The following is a 23,908-nucleotide window of genomic DNA, read 5'->3' as shown; positions in this document are numbered from 1 at the left end:
TAAAATATTTTTGTAGATAATATTACGTGTGAACACTTTAGTACCATCAGCCAATAATTGTCCTTGAAGTGGTGTATTAACCACTTTAACCCTCACATTGCAACATTGCTTCACCCTGGAAAAAGCAACATACAATTGACTATGGGCAAAAGCAGGTTCTGGTAGATAAATACCAACTCGATGGAGGGTCTGGCCTTGAGATTTATTTATGGTCATTGCAAATGCGGGCTTGATGGGAAATTGTCTCCGTCTTAATTTAAAAAGGTAATCCAGTCTCTGATGGACACAAATCAATTCGTGGAATGAATACCACATTTCCTGCTGCTGACCCACTAATTACTTTAGCCAGTATGATATTGGCATGTAAGGCAGTGACAATGAGCCGCGTACCATTGCAGAGACCTTTGTTCGTGTTCAGATTACGTAATAACATGACAATGGTGCCAATTTTAAGTTTCAGCCGATGTGAAGGCATTCCAGTTGGTGTTAGTGAATTCAAAAACTCAAGTGGGTATTGATCGAGGTCATCAGCTTCATCAGGATCGATGGAATCATCACTGATATATTCAGTATATTCACCTATCAATAAATCCATGACTTGGGAATTGACTTTCTCAACGTCCTCATTTTTTGGACATAAAATTGCATGAGATGCAGCTGTATTTATGCTTTTGGTGTCATTCACATCAATACAAAGATTATCTCCAAAAATTTCAATTATTAAAGAGCCAGTGCATACCATGTCTGGAGGAATTTCAATTACATCATCTCCAAGGTTATGTTCATTAGATAGTTCACCATTTCCCAGTTGAAGCAACCAACTGCTGTAGTGAGGATCAATGGAGCGCATGTTGTTAATAAGTGGCAGGCGAGTAAAATGTTGCCAGTGTTGTGAATATTTTATACAGCTCTCTACAACATCAGTTCTTGTCCCATGAGGGATGACAGGAAGACATTGTCTAAAGTCGCCTCCAAAAACAATCACTTTACCTCCAAACGGTGTTTTTTCTTTGTGAGCTACATTTGTTGTCATGACATCACGTAAAACTCTATCAATGACATGCAATGCATATTTGGATAGCATTGTGCACTCATCAATAATAAAAAGTTTAGTGCTGTGCAAATCTTTTACTGCATCGGTATCATTCTTAATCCTGGAAACAGATGTTTCATTCACAGGAATTGGAATCCCATAAAGAGAATGAATGGTTCGTCCACCTTGTAGCAAGTTGGCGGCAATTCCAGTAGTGGCCGCAGGTGACAATGTCTCCTTGTCCTCTTAGCTGATGTAGGAGTAGATGATATAGGTACGTTTTTCCGCTGCCACCAGGACCATCAAGGAAAAAACACTTTGCTGTAGAATTAGTGTCTTCTAAAGCTTGAGTGATAGCATCAAAAGCAAAAAGTTGGTCCTCATTTAGAGTAGCTTTCATTTCAGCAGCTGCTGATAACTCATAATCTTTATCATACTGTGGGAGGAGGTGTTGTTTCTTGACTGGACGTGGCAAATTAAAATCAGTATAAGTTTTGCCATGAGCTTTAAGAACATGTTGGACATCTGTCATAGCATAGCCTTCACAATTGACACACTCCAGAGTGTCGGAGTGGTATGCATAGCAGTAGTCTTCTACAAAGTGTTCCTTAAATTCATCCCATAAGTCCCGAGGTTTAGCTGGAGGACCAAAAATACAAATGTAGGCAAACATGTCACGTAGCTGTGCTGGCATGTTGAGAATACTGGCATCAAGTAATGTATTTCTCCACAGACTATCATCAAATAGTAAGCCAAGAGCTAATGCCGCATCTTTGAAGGTTTCATGTGTGACTCCGTGTACAGTTTTTATGCTGTCAAAACTGGTTGCACCTTTGACATGTAACAATAACAATCTTAAATAGTAGCGTTCTTGGTCTTTCACACTGACAGTATACATTCGTCCAATCACAGAACCACCTGCTCGCTTTCTAACTTCCCAAGAACCTTCTTTCCAAACATAGTTTTCGGTAATTTCACGTTATAAATAAATATGAGCATGATGGTCGTTCTGATTAAGCTTGAAGTAGGCCATAAGTGTAGAATTTTGATGGAGCTTTTGTTTGATGTTTCCAATAGAGTCATCCTCATGAAAATAGAGTGGCTGAGAATGCGGTAGATGTACAGCAAGGCGAATGATGCTATGAGATTGTTTATGCATTGGATATGAGAATATTCGCCAAGCTGCCTCTGGTGCACTGACATATCTTGAATCCATGAATTGGTGTGTTTCATCATGTTGGATGTTAGTCTGGCAGATTTCAAGATTGGCTTTATCATGTCCTTTGTAGACGTATTTAAATAAATATTTCACAGCCTGAATGGAACCACAAACTTCGACATTTATATGGCACTTGTATTTTAATAGCAGGAACGGATTATATGGAACCACCCACGAATTGTCAATCATGTTAGAATGGTGTTGAAAAGATGGGCCAAAGTGTCTGCGATAAGTAGGATAGGCGTCCTTAGCTATGATGGTTCTTGGTTGCAAATCTTTAGGGAAACCTTTTGTACACTTCCCCAGATCCATACAGGGAGAATTTGGGTTGTGTTCTCCACACGGACCATGAATCATATGTTGGAGAACAATTTTATGGAGCTGAGGGTAGTGGGTAGGATTGGGAATTTCAGCCCACACTGTATTGTCTATGTCCTCCTCAGTCCTTAATTTGGAGTTGCTGTCCAGAATAATCAAAATGTGAGCGTGTGGAAGGCCACGTTTTTGAAATTCAATTACATGAACCATAGCGCAAACTTTCCCAAATAATCCGTTGTTAATGTCTTTTAAGAGTGCTTCCAGTTTTATTTTGAAAACACGTGCCACCAAATCAGGTCTATGTTCCACACGCTGCCAAGGTTCCAAATTCTCAGTAATCTCATTCCATTTCGGATTACAGGTCATGGTGATGAATAGATCAGGACGACCATATTTAGTCACAATAGCCATGGCATCCTGGTACCGCTGCTGCATATTCCTGGGACTGCCTTCAAACGAAGATGGTAAAATGACCGTTTTTCCAATGGGGATGCCCTTCTCAATGGATTTTTTCTGGAGATGTTCCTGGAGTACACAATAATCCTTTACTTTCAAATCCTTTTGGTGTTGACGGATATAATTTAGGCGATTTGCCTCGATTTTCACATAAGCATCCACTAAGTACTGCTGAGTGAGTTTGCCACCATTCAGGAGTGGATTAAACTGATTACGGACAGACAGCACATAGCAGTAATATTGCAGTTGTGTAACTCTGCGTGGACTTTGCCCTTGTTGCTTGAGGCCATCATGCCAGCCCTGGTCTCCATAAGGGAAAAATAAAGGATAGAGTAAAGCATCTAAATTACTGTGTAGAATGCTGACCTGTTGTGTTCTTGGCGCCAAAGGATTTTTGGGGTCCGGTTGTAAATGTATTAAAATATCACGATTAAATGGTGGCTCTCCATTGTCATTTTCAAATACGACAGCAACTTCATTGACAGTTGGATTATTATATCGGCGAGGGTCTTGATTCCGATCTTGTTTAAGGGCCATGATGATATTTGGCATGAGAGTGCCATTAGCTTCAGCTTTAAGATGTTCTTCATGTTCCACATCTCGTAACATTTTGTAGGCAGCAACAAAGGGATTCACATTGTCTAACTGAAGAGCAATTATACTCATCAAAGTGGGATGACATTTTTGATTTTGTTCACAGTTTAAACGTTGTTCATTCGCGGTAGCGGTATCCAAAATATACAGTTGGGCATAAGCTGGAACTTGATCATCACTGGGATGTAGGGTTCCAGTACGATGATATATTTGTCCATGTATACGGAAACAGTAAGGGCCATGTCCAGGTGGAGGGGATATATTGGCACCCATGGAGGCGAAAGCAAATGAGCTGTTAATACTACGAATATTTTCCATGAGATTCTTACTGAACTCACTCTCCCCTGTCAGCAATCGTTTAAAGACCTCGGGATATTGGGGTATAGGTATATGCACTTTACTCTTGTGACAACACAGAGTAAAATTTTTATCTGCTGGTATCTCAGCATTAAAATATAATGCTTGACAATGTTCACATAAATAGTTCATAGGACCACAGGAGTGTTCTACTATGGTACTGTCATCATTAGTAAAACCTGTAGGATGTTGAGGTACAGGTTGTGGTAACGGAGCATTGGAATGTTTCTTTAAGCCAACATATATAAAGCGTGGACCTGGTAGAGGATCTTCACTGTCCACAGATTCAATCACTGAGGAGTTGGAAGGTGTATCGTGGTCAGGGTTTATTAATATGGAGGTGCAAGCGGTTTTTTTGCGCCGTTCACGGCGTGCACCAGCTGCATTTGGTAATGGTTTGTTTGTTGCCTTAGAAGAGTCAGGTGTGAAGCATGTCTTATAAGCAGACTTAACGGTGTACAGGCGACGGCGTTTATCATTTGGAGTGTAAGTAGGACAGTGTTTGCGCTTACGTGCAGATTTACCAACGGTTAAAGGAGCTTGAGGCTGCACACATTCTATGAATGGAGACAAAGAAGCTGTATTGTGGGCAGAATCTATGACTGAGGACGTGGAAATATTATGTTTGCAACGTTGAGAGCGTGCAGCAGCAGCTTTATTACTTAATCGATTAGTTTTGTCCTCAAAAGACTCATTAGTAATGCGTTTATTGCAAGCAGCATTAACAGTGTCCAGGCACTTCTGTCTGTCCTCTGTAGTCTCGTTAGCACGCTGTTTGCGCTTACGTGCGGCATCGGCGGCTTTTCGCTCTGCGTCATTGGTATACTTATCAGACCTGATGTTACGTGCGCCATCAGCAGCTTTGGGCTCTGTGTCATTAGTATACTTAACAGTGTCCAGGCGCTTGCATCTATCCTCTGTACTCTTGTTAGCACGCTGTTTGCGCTTACGTGCAGCATCGGCGGCTTTTCGCTCTGCATCATTACCATACTTTATATCAGACCTGATCTTACGTGCGCCATCAGCAGCTTTGGACTCTGTGTCATTACTATACTTAACAGTGTCCAGGCGCTTGCATCTATCCTCTGTACTCTTTTGTTAGCACGCTGTTTACGCTTACGTGCGGCATCGGCGTCTTTTTGCTCTGCATTATTAGTATTTTTTATATCAGACCTAATCTTACGTGCGCCATCAGCAGCTTTGGGCTCTGTGTCATTAGTATCCTTACTATTAGAGCTCATGTTGGCTAAGCTAAACAGCATTAAGCGTGGTGGTGGCAAACAGGTTAATAAGAGGCAGTGTCAGGTAGTAGGAAAATAGCCAGTTAATAATAGGCAATAGTTCTTTGCAGGAATACAGATATTAATAAATAGGCAGTTTATATTGCAGAGAAATTGCTGGGCAATAATGGACAATGTCCTTATGTGGCAAATAATAGAGCAATATACCCAGTGTGGCAAAGAAGAGGTTAATAAACGGCTGTCTCTCAGTATAACAGTCAGTGAATAATAGGCAGTATATGGCGAAAACACCAAACAAAAGTTCAAAATTGGTGTGAAAATGTCACTGAACCACTTCACAACTAAATATATATAGTTTTGGTAAATGGTATTATCATTTTTTTGATGAAATTCGGCAGGAGCTTGAAGAGCGACGTCACTGGGACCGCCTCCACGCAGTAGAAACTTGCTGTGAGGTAAAAATTCAAAAATCACACCAAAATGGCGGGCGGAGTGTGTCACAGTACGGCACATTTCTGATTGGTCGCTCGCGGCAGCCGGCAACCAATCAGAAAAGTGCCGCGCACCACGAAGGCATATATCTTTGTCCACCCTGAGCGGGTGTAGGACGCTGGTGACGTCACTTATCTCCGGACATTATCTCCGGACAAAGCCACGGAAGTTGGCACAAATTGCCTGAAGTAGTATTCTAGGCAATTATATATTAGATTTTAATGTTATCAGTGTTTACCTTTGAACGTTTATATTGTATTGTCCTGTCACCAGCCATGTGTACGATTATCGGCCGAAAGCCTCTCTGGAACCAATAATCACCCCATGTAAAGGTATCTTTATAAGTTAAAGATTCAGAATACTATGACTTTTATCATATCCTGAACAGTCAAGTTTTTTATGAACAGTTAAGGTTTTCTGGTTGAAGTAAAAAAAACTCTGAGTGTTTACAGTTTGAAACCATAAAATGTTGAAAAATTATGTCATTCTTGAGTATATCACTCAATGGTGCTCATAAACGTGTCAAATTTGATCTATAATATACTTTAATATACGTTACTTTAATCGTTAATATACTTAAGAACAGGGCCCCAGACATCACTCTGAAACACCACACAGTGGTCCAAAATATCGCTGTGCTCTGCCTGGGGCCCCATATGCTGCCTGGGGCCCCTGTGCTCTGCCTGGGGCCCCTGTGCTCTGCCTGGGGCCCCATATGCTCTGCCTGGGGCCCCTGTGCTCTGCCTGGGGCCCCATAGGCTGCCTGGGGCCCCTGTGCTCTACCTGGGACCACTGTGCTCTGCCTGGGGCCCCATATGCTGCCTGGGGCCCCTGTGCTCTGCCTGGGGCCCCTGTGCTCTGCCTGGGGCCCCTGTGCTCTGCCTGGGGCCCCTGTGCTCTGCCTGGGGCCCCTGTGCTCTGCCTGGGGCCCCATAGGCTGCCTGGGGCCCCTGTGCTCTGCCTGGGACCACTGTGCTCTGCCTGGGGCCCCATATGCTGCCTGGGGCCCCTGTGCTCTGCCTGGGGCCCCATATGCTGCCTGGGGCCCCTGTGCTCTGCCTGGGGCCCCATATGCTGCCTGGGGCCCCTGTGCTCTGCCTGGGGCCCCATATGCTGCCTGGGGCCCCTGTGCTCTGCCTGGGGCCCCATATGCTGCCTGGGGCCCCTGTGCTCTGCCTGGGGCCACTGTGCTCTGCCTGGGGCCCCATATGCTGCCTGGGGCCCCTGTGCTCTGCCTGGGGCCCCATATGCTGCCTGGGGCCGCTGTGCTGGCCCCTGTGCTCTGCCTGGGGCCCCATGTTCTGCCTGGCGCCCCTGTGCTATGCCTGGGGCCCCTGTGCTCTGCCTGGGGCCCCATATGCTGCCTGGGGCCCCTGTGCTCTGCCTGGGGCCCCTGTGCTCTGCCTGGGGCCCCTGTGCTCTGCCTGGGGCCCCTGTGCTCTGCCTGGGGCCCCTGTGCTCTGCCTGGGGCCCCTGTGCTCTGCCTGGGGCCCCTGTGCTCTGCCTGGGGCCCCTGTGCTCTGCCTGGGGCCCCTGTGCTCTGCCTGGGGCCCCTGTGCTCTGCCTGGGGCCCCTGTGCTCTGCCTGGGGCCCCTGTGCTCTGCCTGGGGCCCCTGTGCTCTGCCTGGGGCCCCTGTGCTCTGCCTGGGGCCCCTGTGCTCTGCCTGGGGCCCCATATGCTGCCTGGGGCCACTGTGCTCTGCCTGGGGCCACTGTGCTCTGCCTGGGGCCCCATATGCTGCCTGGGGCCCCTGTGCTCTGCCTGGGGCCCCATATGCTGCCTGGGGCCCCTGTGCTGGCCCCTGTGCTCTGCCTGGGGCCCCATGTTCTGCCTGGCGCCCCTGTGCTCTGCCTGGGGCCACTGTGCTATGCCTGGGGCCCCATATGCTGCCTGGGGCCCCATATGCTGCCTGGGGCCCCTGTGCTCTGCCTGGGGCCCCATATGCTGCCTGGGGCCCCTGTGCTCTGCCTGGGGCCACTGTGCTCTGCCTGGGGCCCCATATGCTGCCTGGGGCCCCTGTGCTCTGCCTGGGGCCCCATATGCTGCCTGGGGCCGCTGTGCTGGCCCCTGTGCTCTGCCTGGGGCCCCATGTTCTGCCTGGCACCCCTGTGCTCTGTCTGGCGCCCCTGTGCTCTGCCTGGCGCCCCTGTGCTCTGCCTGGGGCCACTGTGCTATGCCTGGGGCCCCATATGCTGCCTGGGGCCCCATATGCTGCCTGGGGCCCCTGTGCTCTGCCTGGGGCCCCATATGCTGCCTGGGGCCCCTGTGCTCTGCCTGGGGCCACTGTGCTCTGCCTGGGGCCCCATATGCTGCCTGGGGCCGCTGTGCTGGCCCCTGTGCTCTGCCTGGGGCCCCATGTTCTGCCTGGCGCCCCTGTGCTCTGCCTGGGGCCCCATATGCTGCCTGGGGCCCCTGTGCTCTGCCTGGGGCCCCTGTGCTCTGCCTGGGGCCCCTGTGCTCTGCCTGGGGCCCCTGTGCTCTGCCTGGGGCCCCTGTGCTCTGCCTGGGGCCCCTGTGCTCTGCCTGGGGCCACTGTGCTCTGCCTGGGGCCCCATATGCTGCCTGGGGCCCCTGTGCTCTGCCTGGGGCCCCATATGCTGCCTGGGGCCCCTGTGCTCTGCCTGGGGCCCCATATGCTGCCTGGGGCCCCTGTGCTCTGCCTGGGGCCCCATATGCTGCCTGGGGCCCCTGTGCTCTGCCTGGGGCCCCATATGCTGCCTGGGGCCCCTGTGCTCTGCCTGGGGCCACTGTGCTCTGCCTGGGGCCCCATATGCTGCCTGGGGCCCCTGTGCTCTGCCTGGGGCCCCATGTTCTGCCTGGGGCCCCTGTGCTCTGCCTGGGGCCCCATGTTCTGCCTGGGGCCCCTGTGCTCTGCCTGGGGCCACTGTGCTCTGCCTGGGGCCCCATATGCTGCCTGGGGCCACTGTGCTCTGCCTGGGGCCCCATATGCTGCCTGGGGCCCCTGTGCTCTGCCTGGGGCCCCATATGCTGCCTGGGGCCCCTGTGCTCTGCCTGGGGCCCCATGTTCTGCCTGGGGCCCCTGTGCTCTGCCTGGGGCCACTGTGCTCTGCCTGGGGCCCCATATGCTGCCTGGGGCCCCTGTGCTCTGCCTGGGGCCCCATATGCTGCCTGGGGCCCCTGTGCTCTGCCTGGGGCCCCATGTTCTGCCTGGGGCCACTGTGCTCTGCCTGGGGCCCCATAGGCTGCCTGGGGCCCCTGTGCTCTGCCTGGGACCACTGTGCTCTGCCTGGGGCCCCATATGCTGCCTGGGGCCCCTGTGCTCTGCCTGGGGCCCCATATGCTGCCTGGGGCCCCTGTGCTCTGCCTGGGGCCCCATATGCTGCCTGGGGCCCCTGTGCTCTGCCTGGGGCCACTGTGCTCTGCCTGGGGCCACTGTGCTCTGCCTGGGGCCCCATATGCTGCCTGGGGCCCCTGTGCTCTGCCTGGGGCCCCATATGCTGCCTGGGGCCCCTGTGCTCTGCCTGGGGCCCCTGTGCTCTGCCTGGGGCCCCATATGCTGCCTGGGGCCCCTGTGCTCTGCCTGGGGCCCCATGTTCTTTCTGGGGCCCCTGTGCTCTGCCTGGGGCCACTGTGCTCTGCCTAGGGCCCCATATGCTGCCTGGGGCCACTGTGCTCTGCCTGGGGCCACTGTGCTCTGCCTGGGGCCACTGTGCTCTGCCTGGGGCCACTGTGCTCTGCCTGGGGCCACTGTGCTCTGCCTGGGGCCCCATATGCTGCCTGGGGCCCCTGTGCTCTGCCTGGGGCCCCATATGCTGCCTGGGGCCCCTGTGCTCTGCCTGGAGCCCCTGTGCTCTGCCTGGGGCCCCATGTTCTGCCTGGGGCCACTATGCTCTGCCTGGGGCCCCATAGGCTGCCTGGGGCCCCTGTGCTCTGCCTGGGGCCACTGTGCTCTGCCTGGGGCCCCATATGCTGCCTGGGGCCCCTGTGCTCTGCCTGGGGCCCCATAGGCTGCCTGGGGCCCCTGTGCTCTACCTGGGACCACTGTGCTCTGCCTGGGGCCCCTGTGCTCTGCCTGGGGCCACTGTGCTCTGCCTGGGGCCCCATATGCTGCCTGGGGCCCCTGTGCTCTGCCTGGGTGTAGGACACTGGTGACGTCACTTATCTCCGGACATTAGCTCCGGACATTAGCTCCGGACATTAGCTCCGGACATTAGCTCCGGACAAAGCCACGGAAGTTGGCACAAATTGCAGGAAGTAGTATTCTAGGCAATTAATCTCCGGACATTAGCTCCGGACATTAGCTCCGGACATTAGCTCCGGACATTAGCTCCGGACATTAGCTCCGGACAAAGCCACGGAAGTTGGCACAAATTGCAGGAAGTAGTATTCTAGGCAATTATATATTAGATAGAACAAAAAAGTTTCATGATAGCCTTGTTATGGAACCCCATTTAAAGAAGCACTCCCATTTTTAACCTCTTATTATATTGCAGTCAGCGTACTATATAGCACTGTGTACTTACAATTGCTCATTTTGCCTTTCTACCCTGCTAGTTTTTTTTGCTTTATGTAGAACCAGGAAGTCTCTTTTCCCTGCAAAAATCATTTCCCTCTTCAACTCCTGACTAGGGATGAGCGGACGTTTGGGGTTCATCCAAACTTTAGTTTAGTTACCAGAACTGTACCCAAACTTGAACCCCATAGAAATCAATGGGGACCCAAACTTAGGAGCTGGAAAACTTCACACTCCCGAACTGTAGAAATCACTTCAAGGAGAAGTCTGTGTTTGAATATCAGCTCTGGACACTAGAAGTCTGGAACGAAAGCTTACAGTTCGGGTTTATTCATCTCTACTCCTGAGCAAACTGTCCCTCCTCCCCTGCCAGGGACTCTTATTACAGTGACTCATACATGGAAAAATGGACCTCCTGTTTCTACATAGAGCTTAGAAGAATTCAGCTATTAATCACGTGAGGTCATAGACCTAAAAGAAAAGAGAAGAATTAACAGATTAGAAGGGCAAAATGAGTAAATATAGCACTGTGCACTTACATAACATGATGAATGAATATATTAAGACGATAAACATTTTGATCAGAGTGCTTCTTTAACTAGGACGTTTCACCAGCATGAGCTGATTAAACTGTCCACATCGTGGAATAGTGGCTGCAGAGCTGAATAAAACGCATTTTATAATTCTCCGTTGTGTAGTTAAGTCACTTGTAAAGTTTATGTTATAATTTCTGAAGTCCAACGGGGGCACTACCAGAGACTGGTCAAAGTCATGCAAGGGGCAAAGTACATGCCTGCAGAAACAATCATATTCAAGAGGTGAGGAAAAAAAACAAACAGTAAAAACTTCCGAAATGCGCGTCGGGGTATTCGCCACACTTGGAGACCTGAACCCAACGGTAATGTAACCATCCTTCATCCTCCTTTACACTTGCCTATGCGTCCTGTGACCTGCATATTCCCCAAACACTTCTTGTGATTCTTGCTGCTCTGGCCACCGAGCCACTAGACTTTATTCACATATGCACCATCTCATTTACAGGAGTGTCTGTGACGTGTATTACAATGACCTTTGGGCTGTTATGTCATATATACATCCATATTCCTCCCAGCAGGGGCTTGCTTGTACCGATTCCCCACTTTTTGCCTTAATTATACCATTTTTAGCATTTACGAGTTTTCAGCACACAATTCCATTTTTGTTATCTCTATACGCAAATGTATGCATTTTTACAATAAATCTGTCTACAATTCCGTTTTGCTATACATTGCAAGTGTATATGGTCACTACTAATCCGTTGGTCCCGTTTTTTTAACCATTTTTAGAGATAATCGTGCATTTTAACTAGTGTGGGCACCCGCTTTTGTTGTGCTATGTTGTTGGCAATTTTGTAATAGATTTTTTTCTAATTCTTTCCAACCATGTGACCTCATGTGTGGGGTTTCCTCTTTTGGACATTCCATTACTGTAGCGAGCAGAATGATTACATTTATTTATTTTATATTAAGGAATTACAATATACGAGTAGCTAAAAAGGGGTTGTCTGGGACATTTTGATGACCTATCATATTGTTGGACACCCACCAATCAGCTGAAAGTCACTCCCAGTTAAGCAGTGGTCATCAGACCACAAGTATAATAACCGCTCTAACACAAAAGTAGAACTGAACCCCAGTGTGTTAATTACATACAGTTAAGATTTGGCTTGTGTCAGGGCTTGCCCAAAATTTACCCAGGGACAGACAACCCCTTTAATGCTGCTCCTCAATATATGTGCAAGACACAATCATATTACGGATTGCATGTGGCATCCATCAACACATCCAGAAAACAATGCAGCTCAAAAGACATTAAAGTGGAACAAACTTGTATAAATCTATTTTTTTTTATGAAATCACCAATTTAAAAAAAATAAAAATTTGAAAAAAATACCTTTGTGTGTACCCAAAATTTTTCCATCTTCAATTGAAACAAAGTTTCCAGGCTGGGGCTCTAAATACTTAAGAATACAGAACAATATATTAAGGGATAAATGGTACCTAACATTTACTGCAAAACTCACAATACTGACCTCAAGGATGAACTTTTCAAAATTTCTCTCACCGATAAAACAGATCCCCATGCTCTATAAAATGAAAACAAAAATTCTTCCATTACTGTATGTGGGGTCTCAAAAACAGTTTAAGAAAAAAAATAATAATAAAACTGAACATGCAACAGTTTGTACAGTTAAACTGGATCTTCCATCCAATCTGAGAAAACAAATCTCATTTCCACAGTGCAATAGGAAACAGAAGGGAACTGACAAACGTGCAGTTTTACTGGACACCCCACCCCACCCTCAATTCAGATATTTTTGTAGGAAGGAAATATACAGTGGTGTGAAAAAGTGTTTGCCCCCTTCCCGATTTCCTATTCTTTTGCATGTTTGTCAAAAAAATGTTTCAGATCACCAAACAAAATGTAAATATTAGACAAAGATAACACAAGGAAATACAAAATGCAGTTTTTGAATGAAGGTCTTTATTAAGGGAAAAAGAAATCCAAACCTACAGGGCGCTGTGTAAAAATAGGGATTTTTGTGTACTCATCGTAAAATCCTTTTCTCTGAGCCAATCATTAGGGGACAGAGGACCATGGGTGTTATGCTGCTGCCACTAGGAGGACACTAAGTGAACATAGATTAGCTCCTCCCCTGCAGTATACACCCTCTGCTGGCTCTAACCTGAACCAGTTCGGTAGCAAAGCAGTAGGAGCTTGTAACTATTAACAAGAATAAACTATGTCAAAACTAAGAATGAACACAAGCAATTAGGCTAACAGGGTGGGTGCTGTGTCCCCCAATGATTGGCTCGGAGAAAAGGATTTTACGGTGAGTACACAAAAATCCCTATTTCTCCTACGCCTCATTGGCGGACACAGGACCATGGGATGTCCTAAAGCAGTCCCTGGGTGGGGAACAATCAACTGTTATTACCTCATGTACCAACGAGTTACAGATGTGTTACTGCCGACTGCAGAATCCGCCTGCCGAGGGCCACATCTGCAGAGGCCTGAGAATGAATACAGTAGTGTTTTGTGAAAGTAAGCAAGCTGGACCAAGTCGCATCCTTGCAGACCTGTTGTGCTGATGCCTGGTGCCGAATGGCCCAAGAGGCACCCACTGACCGAGTGGAGTGAGCCTTAATACTTGCTGGGACAGGTATGCCCCTGACATGGTAGGACTCCTGAATACCCGAGCGAATTCACTTGGCTTATTTGGCCTTTGATGCAGCTAGGCCCTTCCTATGCCTCTCCGGAAGCACGAATAGGGCATCTGACTTGCGGAAAGAAGCCGTCCGCGAGACATATCTCCTAAGAGCTCTCACTAGATCCAGAGTGTGAAGAGCCTATGAGGTGTAGGAGAAAAGTGATTGCTCCTTAAACCCAATAACTGATTGGACTACCCTTAGCAGCAACACCTGCGTTAGTGATAACTGGCAACGAGTCTTTTACAACACTCTGAAGGAATTTTGGCCCACTCATCTTTGCAGAATTGTTGTAATTCAGCCACATTGGAGGTTTCAGAGCATGAACCGCCTTTCTAAGGTCATGCCACAGCATCTCAGTTGGATAAAGGTCAGGAGTGTGACTATGCCACTCCAAAGTCTTAATTTTGTTTTTCTAAAACCAGAGGTGGACTTGCTGGTGTGTTTTGGATCATTGTCCTGCTGCATAACCCAGGAGCGCCTCTCACCTTGAGGTCACAAATAGATGGCCAGACATTCTCCTTCAGAATTTTTTGATAGCCAGCAGAATTCATGGCTCCATTTACCACAGCAAGTCTTCCAGGCCCCGAAGCAGCAAAACAGTTCCAGACCATCACACAACCACCACCATATTTTTACTGTTGGTGTGATGTTCAATTTCCGAAGTTGTGTTACTCCGAAACAGTTTCCTCCCCCTTCTTCACCCATGATCCACTCTATTCTTTACAGAAATTAACATTATATTCACATACATACAGCAGATGAACAGTATTCTATCTGCAATAGATCATGGCCTTTCAATAACACCACCCATGCAACCTTACATCCATTACTGACTGACTCTCCGTGGTATTCATCTAACCCCCAACAATGCTTCCCGGATACGTATATGTTTTGGTTTGTACAACTAATTGAGCACTACTTCTGAACTCATTGTATGCACATAACCACCACTTAAGGCCCCGTCTCACATAGCGAGATCGCTAGCGAGATCGCTGCTGAGTCACAAGTTTTGTGACGCAACAGCGACCTCAGTAGCGATCTCGCCATGTGTGACACGTACCAGCGATCAGGCCCCTGCTGTGAGATCGCTGGTCGTGTCGGAATGGCCTGGACCGTTTTTTGGTCGTTGAGGTCCCACTGACATCGCTGAATCGGTGTGTGTGACACCGATCCAGCGATGTCTTCACTGGTAACCAGGGTAAATATCGGGTTACTAAGCGCAGGGCCGCGCTTAGTAACCCGATGTTTACCTTGGTTACCAGCGTAAATGTAAAAAAAAAAAAAAAAAAAAAAAAACAGTACATACTCACCATCTGATGTCCGTCAGGTCCCTTGCCGTCTGCTTCCTGCTCTGACTGACTGCCGCCGTACAGTGAGAGCACAGCACAGCAGTGACGTCACCGCTGCGCTCTGCTCTCACTGTACGGCGGCACTCAGTCAGAGCAGGAAGTAGATGGCAAGGGACCTGACGGACACCGAAAGGAGAGTATGTACTGTTTGGTTTTTTTGGTAACCAGGGTAAACATCGGGTTACTAAGCGCGGCCCTGCGCTTAGTAACCCGATGTTTACCCTGGTTACCCGGGTGCTGCAGGGGGACTTCGGCATCGTTGAAGACAGTTTCAACGATGCCGAAGTCGTTCCCCTGATCGTTGGTCGCTGGAGAGAGCTGTCTGTGTGACAGCTCCCCAGCGACCACACAGCGACTTACCAACGATCACGGCCAGGTCGTATCGCTGGTCGTGATCGTTGGTAAATCGCTATGTGAGACGGGGCCTTTACTTATGTGCTTCAGATCAGCATCCCTCGTTACTGTAGCCTTTAACTGTGCTATGTCATTTCCGGGGAAGCGCAGACGTTGCTTTCCACAAGCCAGCAGTTCCAATAGAATCTATTAGAAACTCTGCGCATGCACCCTTTAAGAGCGTCCCTAGTTACAACAACTACAGGTCACTTCTAGGGGAGTGCAGACAGCCCGTCGTCCCCGGTAAGTTATTCCAGCTGCTCTCTATTGCTTTCTGGCAAAACTGAGATGAGCCTTTATGTTATTATTGCTCAGGGGTGGTTTTCGCCTTGGAACACTGCCATGCAGGCCATTTTTGTCCAGTCTCTTTCTTATGGTGGAGTGATGAACACTGACCTTAACTGAGGCAAGGGAGGCCTCCAGTTCTTTGGATGTTGTTAAGGGGTCTTTTGTGGCCTCTTCGATGAGTCGTCGAAGCACTCTTGGTGTAATTTTGGACGATCGGCCACTCCTGGGAAGGTTCACCGCTGTTCCATGATTTTGCCATTTGTAGATAATGGCTCTCACAGTGGGTCGCTGGGAGTCCCAAAGCTTTAGAAATGGCTTTATAACCTTTTCCAGACTGATAGATCTCAAGTACTTTCTCATTTGTTCCAGAATGCATTTGAATCGCGGCATGAGGTCTAGCTTTTGAGGGTCTTTTAGTCTACTTCACCTTGTCAGGCTGGTGAGTGATTTCTTGCTTTAGAACAGATGTGGCAGTAATCGGGCCAGTTAGGGAATTTAAACTCCGCTTCCCAAAGAGGTGATAAACATCAGTAAATTTATGTTTTAAAGGGATGTGGATGGTGGGATTGCAAACACTTTCACACAGGGCCTTGTAGGTTTGGATTTCTTTTTCTGTTAAAAAGGTTGTCCACTACATTCTATAATGCAACCACTGATTTAAACCCTGTAAAGAAGTATTTTTGTAAATACCTCTTGTTGCCATCTGTGCCTGTGAGCGGACACTGGGCTGTGACATGTGGTGAAACTTCGTCCACAGCCAAGTCAATCAGGAGGGGTGTACGTGTCTGGGTCACACCCAGGAGAACGCAGGAGACCCAGAACTGGCGTGACATCAGAGGATGTCAACGGTGGCTGCAGCTGGGGTCAGGTGATGCCGAGTGAACAGCCAGCGATAGTGGCCCAGATGACAAAGAGAGGTATTTACAAAAATACTTCTTTACAAGGTTTAAATGGGGGCATTATCCAATGTAGTGGACAACCTCTTTAATAAAGACCTTCATTTAAAAACTACATTTTGTATTTACTTGTGCTATCTTTGTCTAATATTTAAATGTGTTTGGTGATCTGAAACATTTAAGTGACAAACATGCAAAAGAATAGGAAATCAGGAAAGGGCAAACACTTTTTCACACAACTGTATACTCTGGGCAAATGGAAATTATCGGGAATATTGAACATGGGATCCCTCCATCTTCACCCTTCTTTGCTACAACATTTTCATGGCTTTGATTGAAAGAAAGCCTGAATCCTCTGTGCTATGTATGCTAGAGGTCTATTGTTGCAGTGCAGAGACAATTACCATGGGGGTTAAGGTACCTTCACACTCAGCAACTTTACAACGAGACTGACAACGATCCGTGATGTTGCAGCATCCTGGATAGCGATCTCGTTGTGTTTGACACGCAGCACTGATCTGGATCCCGCTGTGATATCGCTGGTCGGAGCTAGAAGTCCAGAACTTTATTTGGTCGTCAGAACGGTGTGTATAGTCGTGTTTGACAGCAAAAGCAACGATGTCAGCAATGTTTTACATGGAGCGTGAACGACCTGTGAGAACGATAAGTGAGTCACCGTTACGTCACAGGATCGCTCCTGCATCGTTGTGGAGCTGCTGTGTTTGACGTCTCTACAGCGACCTAAACAGCGACGCTGCAGCGATCGGCTCGTTGTCTATATCGCTGCAGCGTCGCTGAGTGTGACGGTACCTTTAGAAGGCAGCACAGGTATCAGAGACAAAACTTTTTCCATGGTTTCAAGGAGGATAATTAATTGATGGCAGATTGTCTTTATGCATTTTTTAAGCTTTGCATGTACATGGCTTGCCTCTTTTCTTTTTAAAACATGATGAAATCCTGCTTCTGCTGCAATCTTCTTCACAAAGTCCTTCGACAACCCTCCAAGTGGAAACAAGGTTTTTCGTAATGCATATTGAGATATCTGACTGAGGAAAAAGGTCTGGTCCTTGAAGTGGTCGGCAGCCTGAAGAAGCGTCACATCTGGACATTGGATAAAGAACACGTGGTAGAGGGTACCTGACAATGACAATACTATAATGAATAGTTTATTCCCAAATACTTACTGTTCCTTATTTCAAATCTGTTCCTAAATAGAGTCTGCGGAGTCCTTATATATGGGTGCTGAAATATTTCTTCATCCTCATGTGATATTCTTGCATAGTGACCAGTAGCTATAGCATCAGCCCCTATTGTGGTAAAAGTAGGATTATGCAAACAAATCAATTCGGGATATAACAACATCACAGGTATTTGGTTGGTTCAGAACATATTAAAGGGAATCTGTCACCTCCTGGGACACTTTTCAGCTATTACTATGGGCATACCGAAAGATATTTAGAATTGAGAGTCCTCAGTGGTTGATCCCTTTTAATGGCTAACTGAAAAGATGGTAACAAATTGCAAGCTTTCGAGACTACACAGGTCTCTTCATCAGGCATAGACTAATACAAATTCTGAAGAATCACATATTTATGCACAATATAGCACCCAAAAAAAAAAAAACCATGGATAAGACAGGTGGCATAAAGCAGAATTACCATGAGTGATAAACAGTTATGTCCATAAATATTGGACCAGTTCTTAGATAAGGAATGTTTTATTGTTCTCTGATTGGGGTCTCTGTTGTGATGACCCCACATGGTCTGAGGGGCAAGTTCCTTAGCTGATGTAAAAAGGCATAAATCCATGCGACACATTCATTCATTCAATGTGTCGCATGGATTTATGTCTTTTTACATCAGCTAAGGAACTTGCCCCTCAGACTATGAGGGGTCATCACAACAGAGACCCCAATCAGAGGACAATAAAACATTCCTTATCTAAGAACTGGCCCAACATTTATGGACATAACTGTTTATCACTCATGGTAATTCTGCTTCATGTCACCTGTCTTATCCATGGTTTTTGTTGTTTTTTTTCGGTGCTATATTGTGCATAAATATGTGATTCTTCAGAATTTGTATTAGTCTATGCCTGATGAAGAGACCTGTGTAGTCTCGAAAGCTTGCAATTTGTTACCATCTTTTCAGTTAGCCATTAAAAGGTATCAACCACTGAGGACTCTCAATTCAAAACATTTTTCTATCTACTGGCTAACACGGTACCAAGATATATATCTTTCCTGTATCAATATGGGCATACAGGTAATAAAGGTTAATCTAGCCCTACATGTATGCCTCATAGTTGAAGTCTAGATGTGGAGAAATAGACTTATTATGTTAATGATTTCTTCCAGGCTCCGGGGCAGGTGCGGTGACTGGAAGAAATCCGTCTCCTCTCTTCATTTTACTATTTCCCCCCTCCCATGCTCCGGAATCCCACGCATCTGCCCTGCACTCGCTCAACAATCTGCACCTCTTCCTATGATCTGTGTAGTCCGTGTTCTTGTGCACCGGTGCCTGCACATGAAAATGCTGACAACTGCACATCACAGGTCAGTGGGATGTGCATGGGAGGGGGTGATAGTATAATGAAGAGCTGAGGCAGGGATTTCTTCCAGACACCCACACCCCGAAGCCTGGAAGAAATCATTAACATAGTGAAATAAAAATCTATTTCTCCACATCTAGACAGCAACTACGAGGCATACAAGTGAGGCTAGATTAATATTTTTATTACCTGTTTGCCCATAGTAATAGCTGAAAAGTGTCCCAGGGAGTGACAGACTGCCTTTAAAAGTTATTAGAGGGGTGTTCACGCACTTCTAATCTTCATTTGGGTAGGTGATGATTCTGGGAACCTGCTGGACCTTACAAGATCTTGTGATTGGGGGTCCCATGGCACTAGTTTCAGTAGAGCAGTGGTCATCCATTCATGGTGTCACTCCTTTTAATGTCTATGGGACATGACCGTAATAGCCAAGCAAATACACAACTGCCAGTCCATTCAAACAGGGAACTTGGCAATAGTTGGGGTCCCAGATCTCCCCTATTCTGTGACTAGGTGATAATCTCTGCTTAGAGGGTGTATCAGTAATAACTGTATTAAGACGTTTGAATGACCATTAGCTGCCTCTAGTTGTAGGAAGAGACAGAAACTGCGCATAAAAACGGAGTTTGGGCTCGATTTTGGCTGGAGGCGTACTTTTATGAGCATCTATTATTTGGACATATTTTATCCAAATAGGATCTAATACACGTCTGCATCTTCATGCTCTGTGACTAAAGTGAAATTGTCAGTGCTGATTGCCACTACGGGGGTCTTGCTCCATACGGATGAGATAAGTCAGTCTTCAGTAAGCTCTTTCTTGTTGGGGCTGCAGGATGCCAGAATTGTAATGTTGCAAGAACTAAACAACAAGTATACTGAAAATAATTCTGCTTGTCAACTCTTAAATTGTCTTCCACCAAGTACATAATGGATAGAGGGACATTTTACATTATACTATCAAGACATAAGATGCCAGTATACATTTACCCGCAGTGAATGTGGTCTACAGAACAAACCCTTTGCAAAGTATCTTTTCAGATGTGGAAAGTTCTTCCTTAGATCAGAGCTGCTTGCACACATGGTCCTACCTAGGTTAACAATCGCGTAGTTTAGGAAGTGGTTAAACTTAATATGCTTGTTGCACAACACGTCTGGATTCGGGGTCCTTCCCTTCTCATATTCACTGAGGAAATAACTAAGAAAAACACAGAACAATTAATACAGTCAATGTGCTCTATACATGCATAAGGAGGGAGAACCTTTGCCTCCCAATTTGCCCAGCGGGTCACCCCACTTACCTAAACACATCGTGCCAGTATTCCTTCACATAGGACACTTGGTGGAAGGGGATATCCAGCTTCTGGCAGACCCGGTAGGCATCCTCGCAATCCTTCTCCGCACTGCACACACCGTGCTCGTCCACCACATCCCAGTTATTCATGAAGACACCAGTCACCTGATAACCTAAAGGACAGCAGCACGTTATGTGGAAGCGTTCTACACACAGACAGTGGCACACTTGCTACCAGTAATCAGCAGCCGGACCACGGGGACACTGGCCCACGTGCAGCGGAAAGGTGGTCGCCCATAGGAACAAAACTAGTGGGAACTGGATAAACAAAGCCAGGGATCTGCACGGCCGCCATAAATCATTCATCATCTTGAACCCAAATGTGGGTAGAACATGGCTGTGACCGTGTCCTCAGCACTGGCACCTGTGGCACAACTTATAGATTGTGCATTGGAGTTTTAACAGGGGTCACGATCATCACAGGTATTTAGTATTGGTCTTCTCATATGGACCAATGGGACAGTTTGGACCCCCCCATGGCTCCCACCTGAGGTGTAACTAACTATTATAGCTCTGCTCCTGTCACCAACTGCTATGGGAGCCAGCGTGGCACCCAGTAATACAGGGCTGTGATCAAGGGGCAAATATATTCACAAGTACCAAGGAAAAGGATGGCAGTGTGGTGTGTGCCCACTGTACGGCCCTACAGGAACATGTCTGCTCAGAAGTCCAGGCCCAAGTGACAGTACTGGGCAGGGAAAACTGCCACCATGCCCTCAGAAGTGTGGGTGATAGGAACAACACTTCATACTCACATAGAGACCCCTCACCACTAGCACACCGTCCAGCAGCACACTCACACCGTGACCCTCCCGTCACCGACACACCGTCCGGCAGCACACTCACGCCGTGACCCTCCCGTCACCGACACACCATCCTGCAACACACTAACACCGTGACCCTCCCGTCACCGACACACCGTCCTGCAGCACACTCACACCGTGACCCTCACGTCACCGACACACCGTCCTGCAGCACACTCACGCCGTGACCCTCACGTCACCGACACACCGTCCAGCAGCACACTCACACAGTGACCCTCGCGTCACCGACATACCGTCCGGCAGCACACTCACACCGTGACCCTCACGTCACCGACACACCGTCCAGCAGCACTCACACCGTGACCCTCGCGTCACCGACACACCGTCCTGCAGCACACTCACACCGTGACCCTCGTGTCACCGACACACCGTCCTGCAGCACACTCACACCGTGACCCCATCACTGACACACTGTCCTGCAGCACACTCACACCGTGACCCTCCCATCACCGACACACCGTCCTGCAGCACACTCACACCGTGACCCTCGTGTCACCGACACACCGTCCTGCAGCACACTCACACCGTGACCCCATCACCCACACACCGTCCTGCAGCACACTCACACCGTGACCCCATCACCCACACACCGTCCTGCAGCACACTCACACCGTGACCCTCCCATCACCGACACACCGTCCGGCAGCACACTCACACCGTGACCCTCGTGTCACCGACACACCGTCCTGCAGCACACTCACACCGTGACCCCATCACTGACACACCGTCCTGCAGCACACTCACACCGTGACCCTCCCATCACCGACACACCGTCCTGCAGCACACTCACACCGTGACCCTCGTGTCACCGACACACCGTCCTGCAGCACACTCACACCGTGACCCCATCACCCACACACCGTCCTGCAGCACACTCACACCGTGACCCCATCACCCACACACCGTCCTGCAGCACACTCACACCGTGACCCTCCCATCACCGACACACCGTCCGGCAGCACACTCACACCGTGACCCTCGTGTCACCGACACACCGTCCTGCAGCACACTCACACCGTGACCCACGTGTCACCGACACACCGTCCGGCAGCACACTCACACCGTGACCTTCCCATAGCCAAGCACACCGTCCTGCAGCACACTCACACTGTGGCCCCATCACCATGCCTCCCTGTATGGATTGCCAGCACAACCAGGAGCACGTGTGCGTGCTCTGCCAATCACTACCCATCACTTCTCAGAGTAGGTCACTGTCCATAGATGATACTGGAGTGAGTGGTGCCATGAAGCGCACTGTCCCTCACCTCTCCGGCGCAGCAGCAGGGCGCTCACTGCACTGTCCACCCCGCCAGACATCGCACACACCACATGCCGCACCGTCTGCATGTCGCCACTGTCACATATGTTTCTCAGGGAAAGTCACGCCGGTGCCTACAGCTGTAGGACGGTGCAGCAGTTATAACGGTCCGGCCAGAAACTCGGGTACAACGAAGAGTTCCCAGCTATATACAAGAGCTGGTGTAAGAGCAGACGCTGCCACCAGGTGGCGCAGCTCCCATCTACACTGACTCAGATGAAGTGATAGGTCGGATAACGCGCGGCCTCAGTCACCTCAGTCCTCATCAGTCCCGGCTGCACAGGGGGAGTCAGGGCCCTGTGGGGTCACTCCTCGTATAAAGCCCTGTGGGGTCACTCCTCGTATAAAGCCCTGCCGCATTCACACAATATGGAAACCACATTCATCTGATCTAGATAAAAAAAAAAAACAGGAATCCGTTTTTATGGGGATTCAGATGAAGCCTCCGGGCGCAGTGTGAACATGGCCTAGAATCACATTTGGTCAAAGCGCTGACACAAAATCCTGTGGCCGTGGACCACCGTGGGGCGCGCAGACTCATCCCTTATCAGCCAGTACTAAGGGTCTCTGGCTCTGATAAGGGGCACATCTCCCAGGAGCAGGGGTTATGGGGCTCTCAGTGGGCAGTAGACTAGCCACTAACAGAGGTGCACGGTAAAAGAAGCGGCCATCTGGCGACACTCCTGGGCGCACTGAGGCACCGTCCTACGGAAGAACCACTGTACACAGACTGTGGGCTGTGTAAGAACACGGTGGCTCAGTGGTTATTACTCTGCAGCGCACCCAGGACAGAATGTGCACGGAGGGTGTATGCTCTCCCCTGGGTTTCCTCCCTCGCTCCATAGCCATAGTCCCCATTGTGGACGGTTAGGCTGCCGTCACACTATCAGTATTTGGTCAGTATTTTACATCAGTATGTGTAAGCCAAAACCAGGAGTGGGACAATCAGAGGAAAAGTATAATAGAAACATGTCACCACTTCTGTATTTGTCACCCACTCCTGGTTTTGGCTTACAAATAATGAGGTAAAATCCTGACCAAATACTGAGCGTGTGACGGCAGCCTTATGGTGATGTCTGTGCAGTGGAGACAGGAGCGTATACTACATAGTGTGCACTGCAGCCTTGTATAAGGGGCTGCACACCGGGCAGAGCGCCCCCTACTGAGCCCTGGCCACCGCAAGCATTGCAATAAGAGAAGGAGCACCTGCTAACTCCTGTATACGGCCATGTGTGCAATGTTTAGCTGGGGAAGAGCCCAGACAGTGGTGCCCAGAGGTCTAGAATAACACATAGCACTAAGCCTCAGTCAGTCACCTCAATTTTTGCTGTGTTTTCTTTAATGCAAATTTTGAGCCACATTTTACAGCACCTGCAAAAGCTATAAGATCTCCGAAATCTCATGTACACACTTGGGTTTTCTTCCTGACTGAATTTGAAAACTGCAGCATGTCACTTATTACTTTTTTTCACCTATAGAAAACAAAGGGTATGTGCGAAAACA

The 23,908-nt window shown here is 48.4% G+C and overlaps 1 protein-coding gene across 2 annotated transcripts in view; it reads right to left on the bottom strand.

Moving 5' to 3' along the window:
• The window catches only part of TRMU (tRNA mitochondrial 2-thiouridylase), a 50,801-nt gene extending 28,261 nt beyond the window's left edge, over positions 1–22,540 (bottom strand). Inside the window, exons 1-7 of one of the 2 annotated variants that reach the window (XM_077264843.1) lie at positions 22,353–22,539; positions 20,211–20,376; positions 20,001–20,107; positions 17,547–17,669; positions 17,291–17,463; positions 12,257–12,310; positions 12,118–12,184 (exon numbers count right to left, since the gene is read on the bottom strand). In XM_077264843.1, coding sequence (XP_077120958.1) covers positions 12,118–12,184; positions 12,257–12,310; positions 17,291–17,463; positions 17,547–17,669; positions 20,001–20,107; positions 20,211–20,376; positions 22,353–22,434 — 772 coding nt within the window. In that variant the 5' untranslated portion in view covers positions 22,435–22,539. Of the gene's footprint in view, positions 1–12,117; positions 12,185–12,256; positions 12,311–17,290; positions 17,500–17,546; positions 17,670–20,000; positions 20,108–20,210; positions 20,377–22,352 lie in introns of both variants that reach the window. The other variant, XM_077264844.1, reaches the window with a different exon arrangement.
• Positions 22,541–23,908: the final 1,368 nt, after the last annotated feature.

The sequence above is a fragment of the Ranitomeya variabilis genome, chromosome 5 (genome assembly GCF_051348905.1).
Source record: "Ranitomeya variabilis isolate aRanVar5 chromosome 5, aRanVar5.hap1, whole genome shotgun sequence".
Taxonomy (NCBI): Eukaryota; Metazoa; Chordata; class Amphibia; order Anura; family Dendrobatidae; genus Ranitomeya; species Ranitomeya variabilis.
This window is presented reverse-complemented; position numbering and strand designations above follow the sequence as displayed.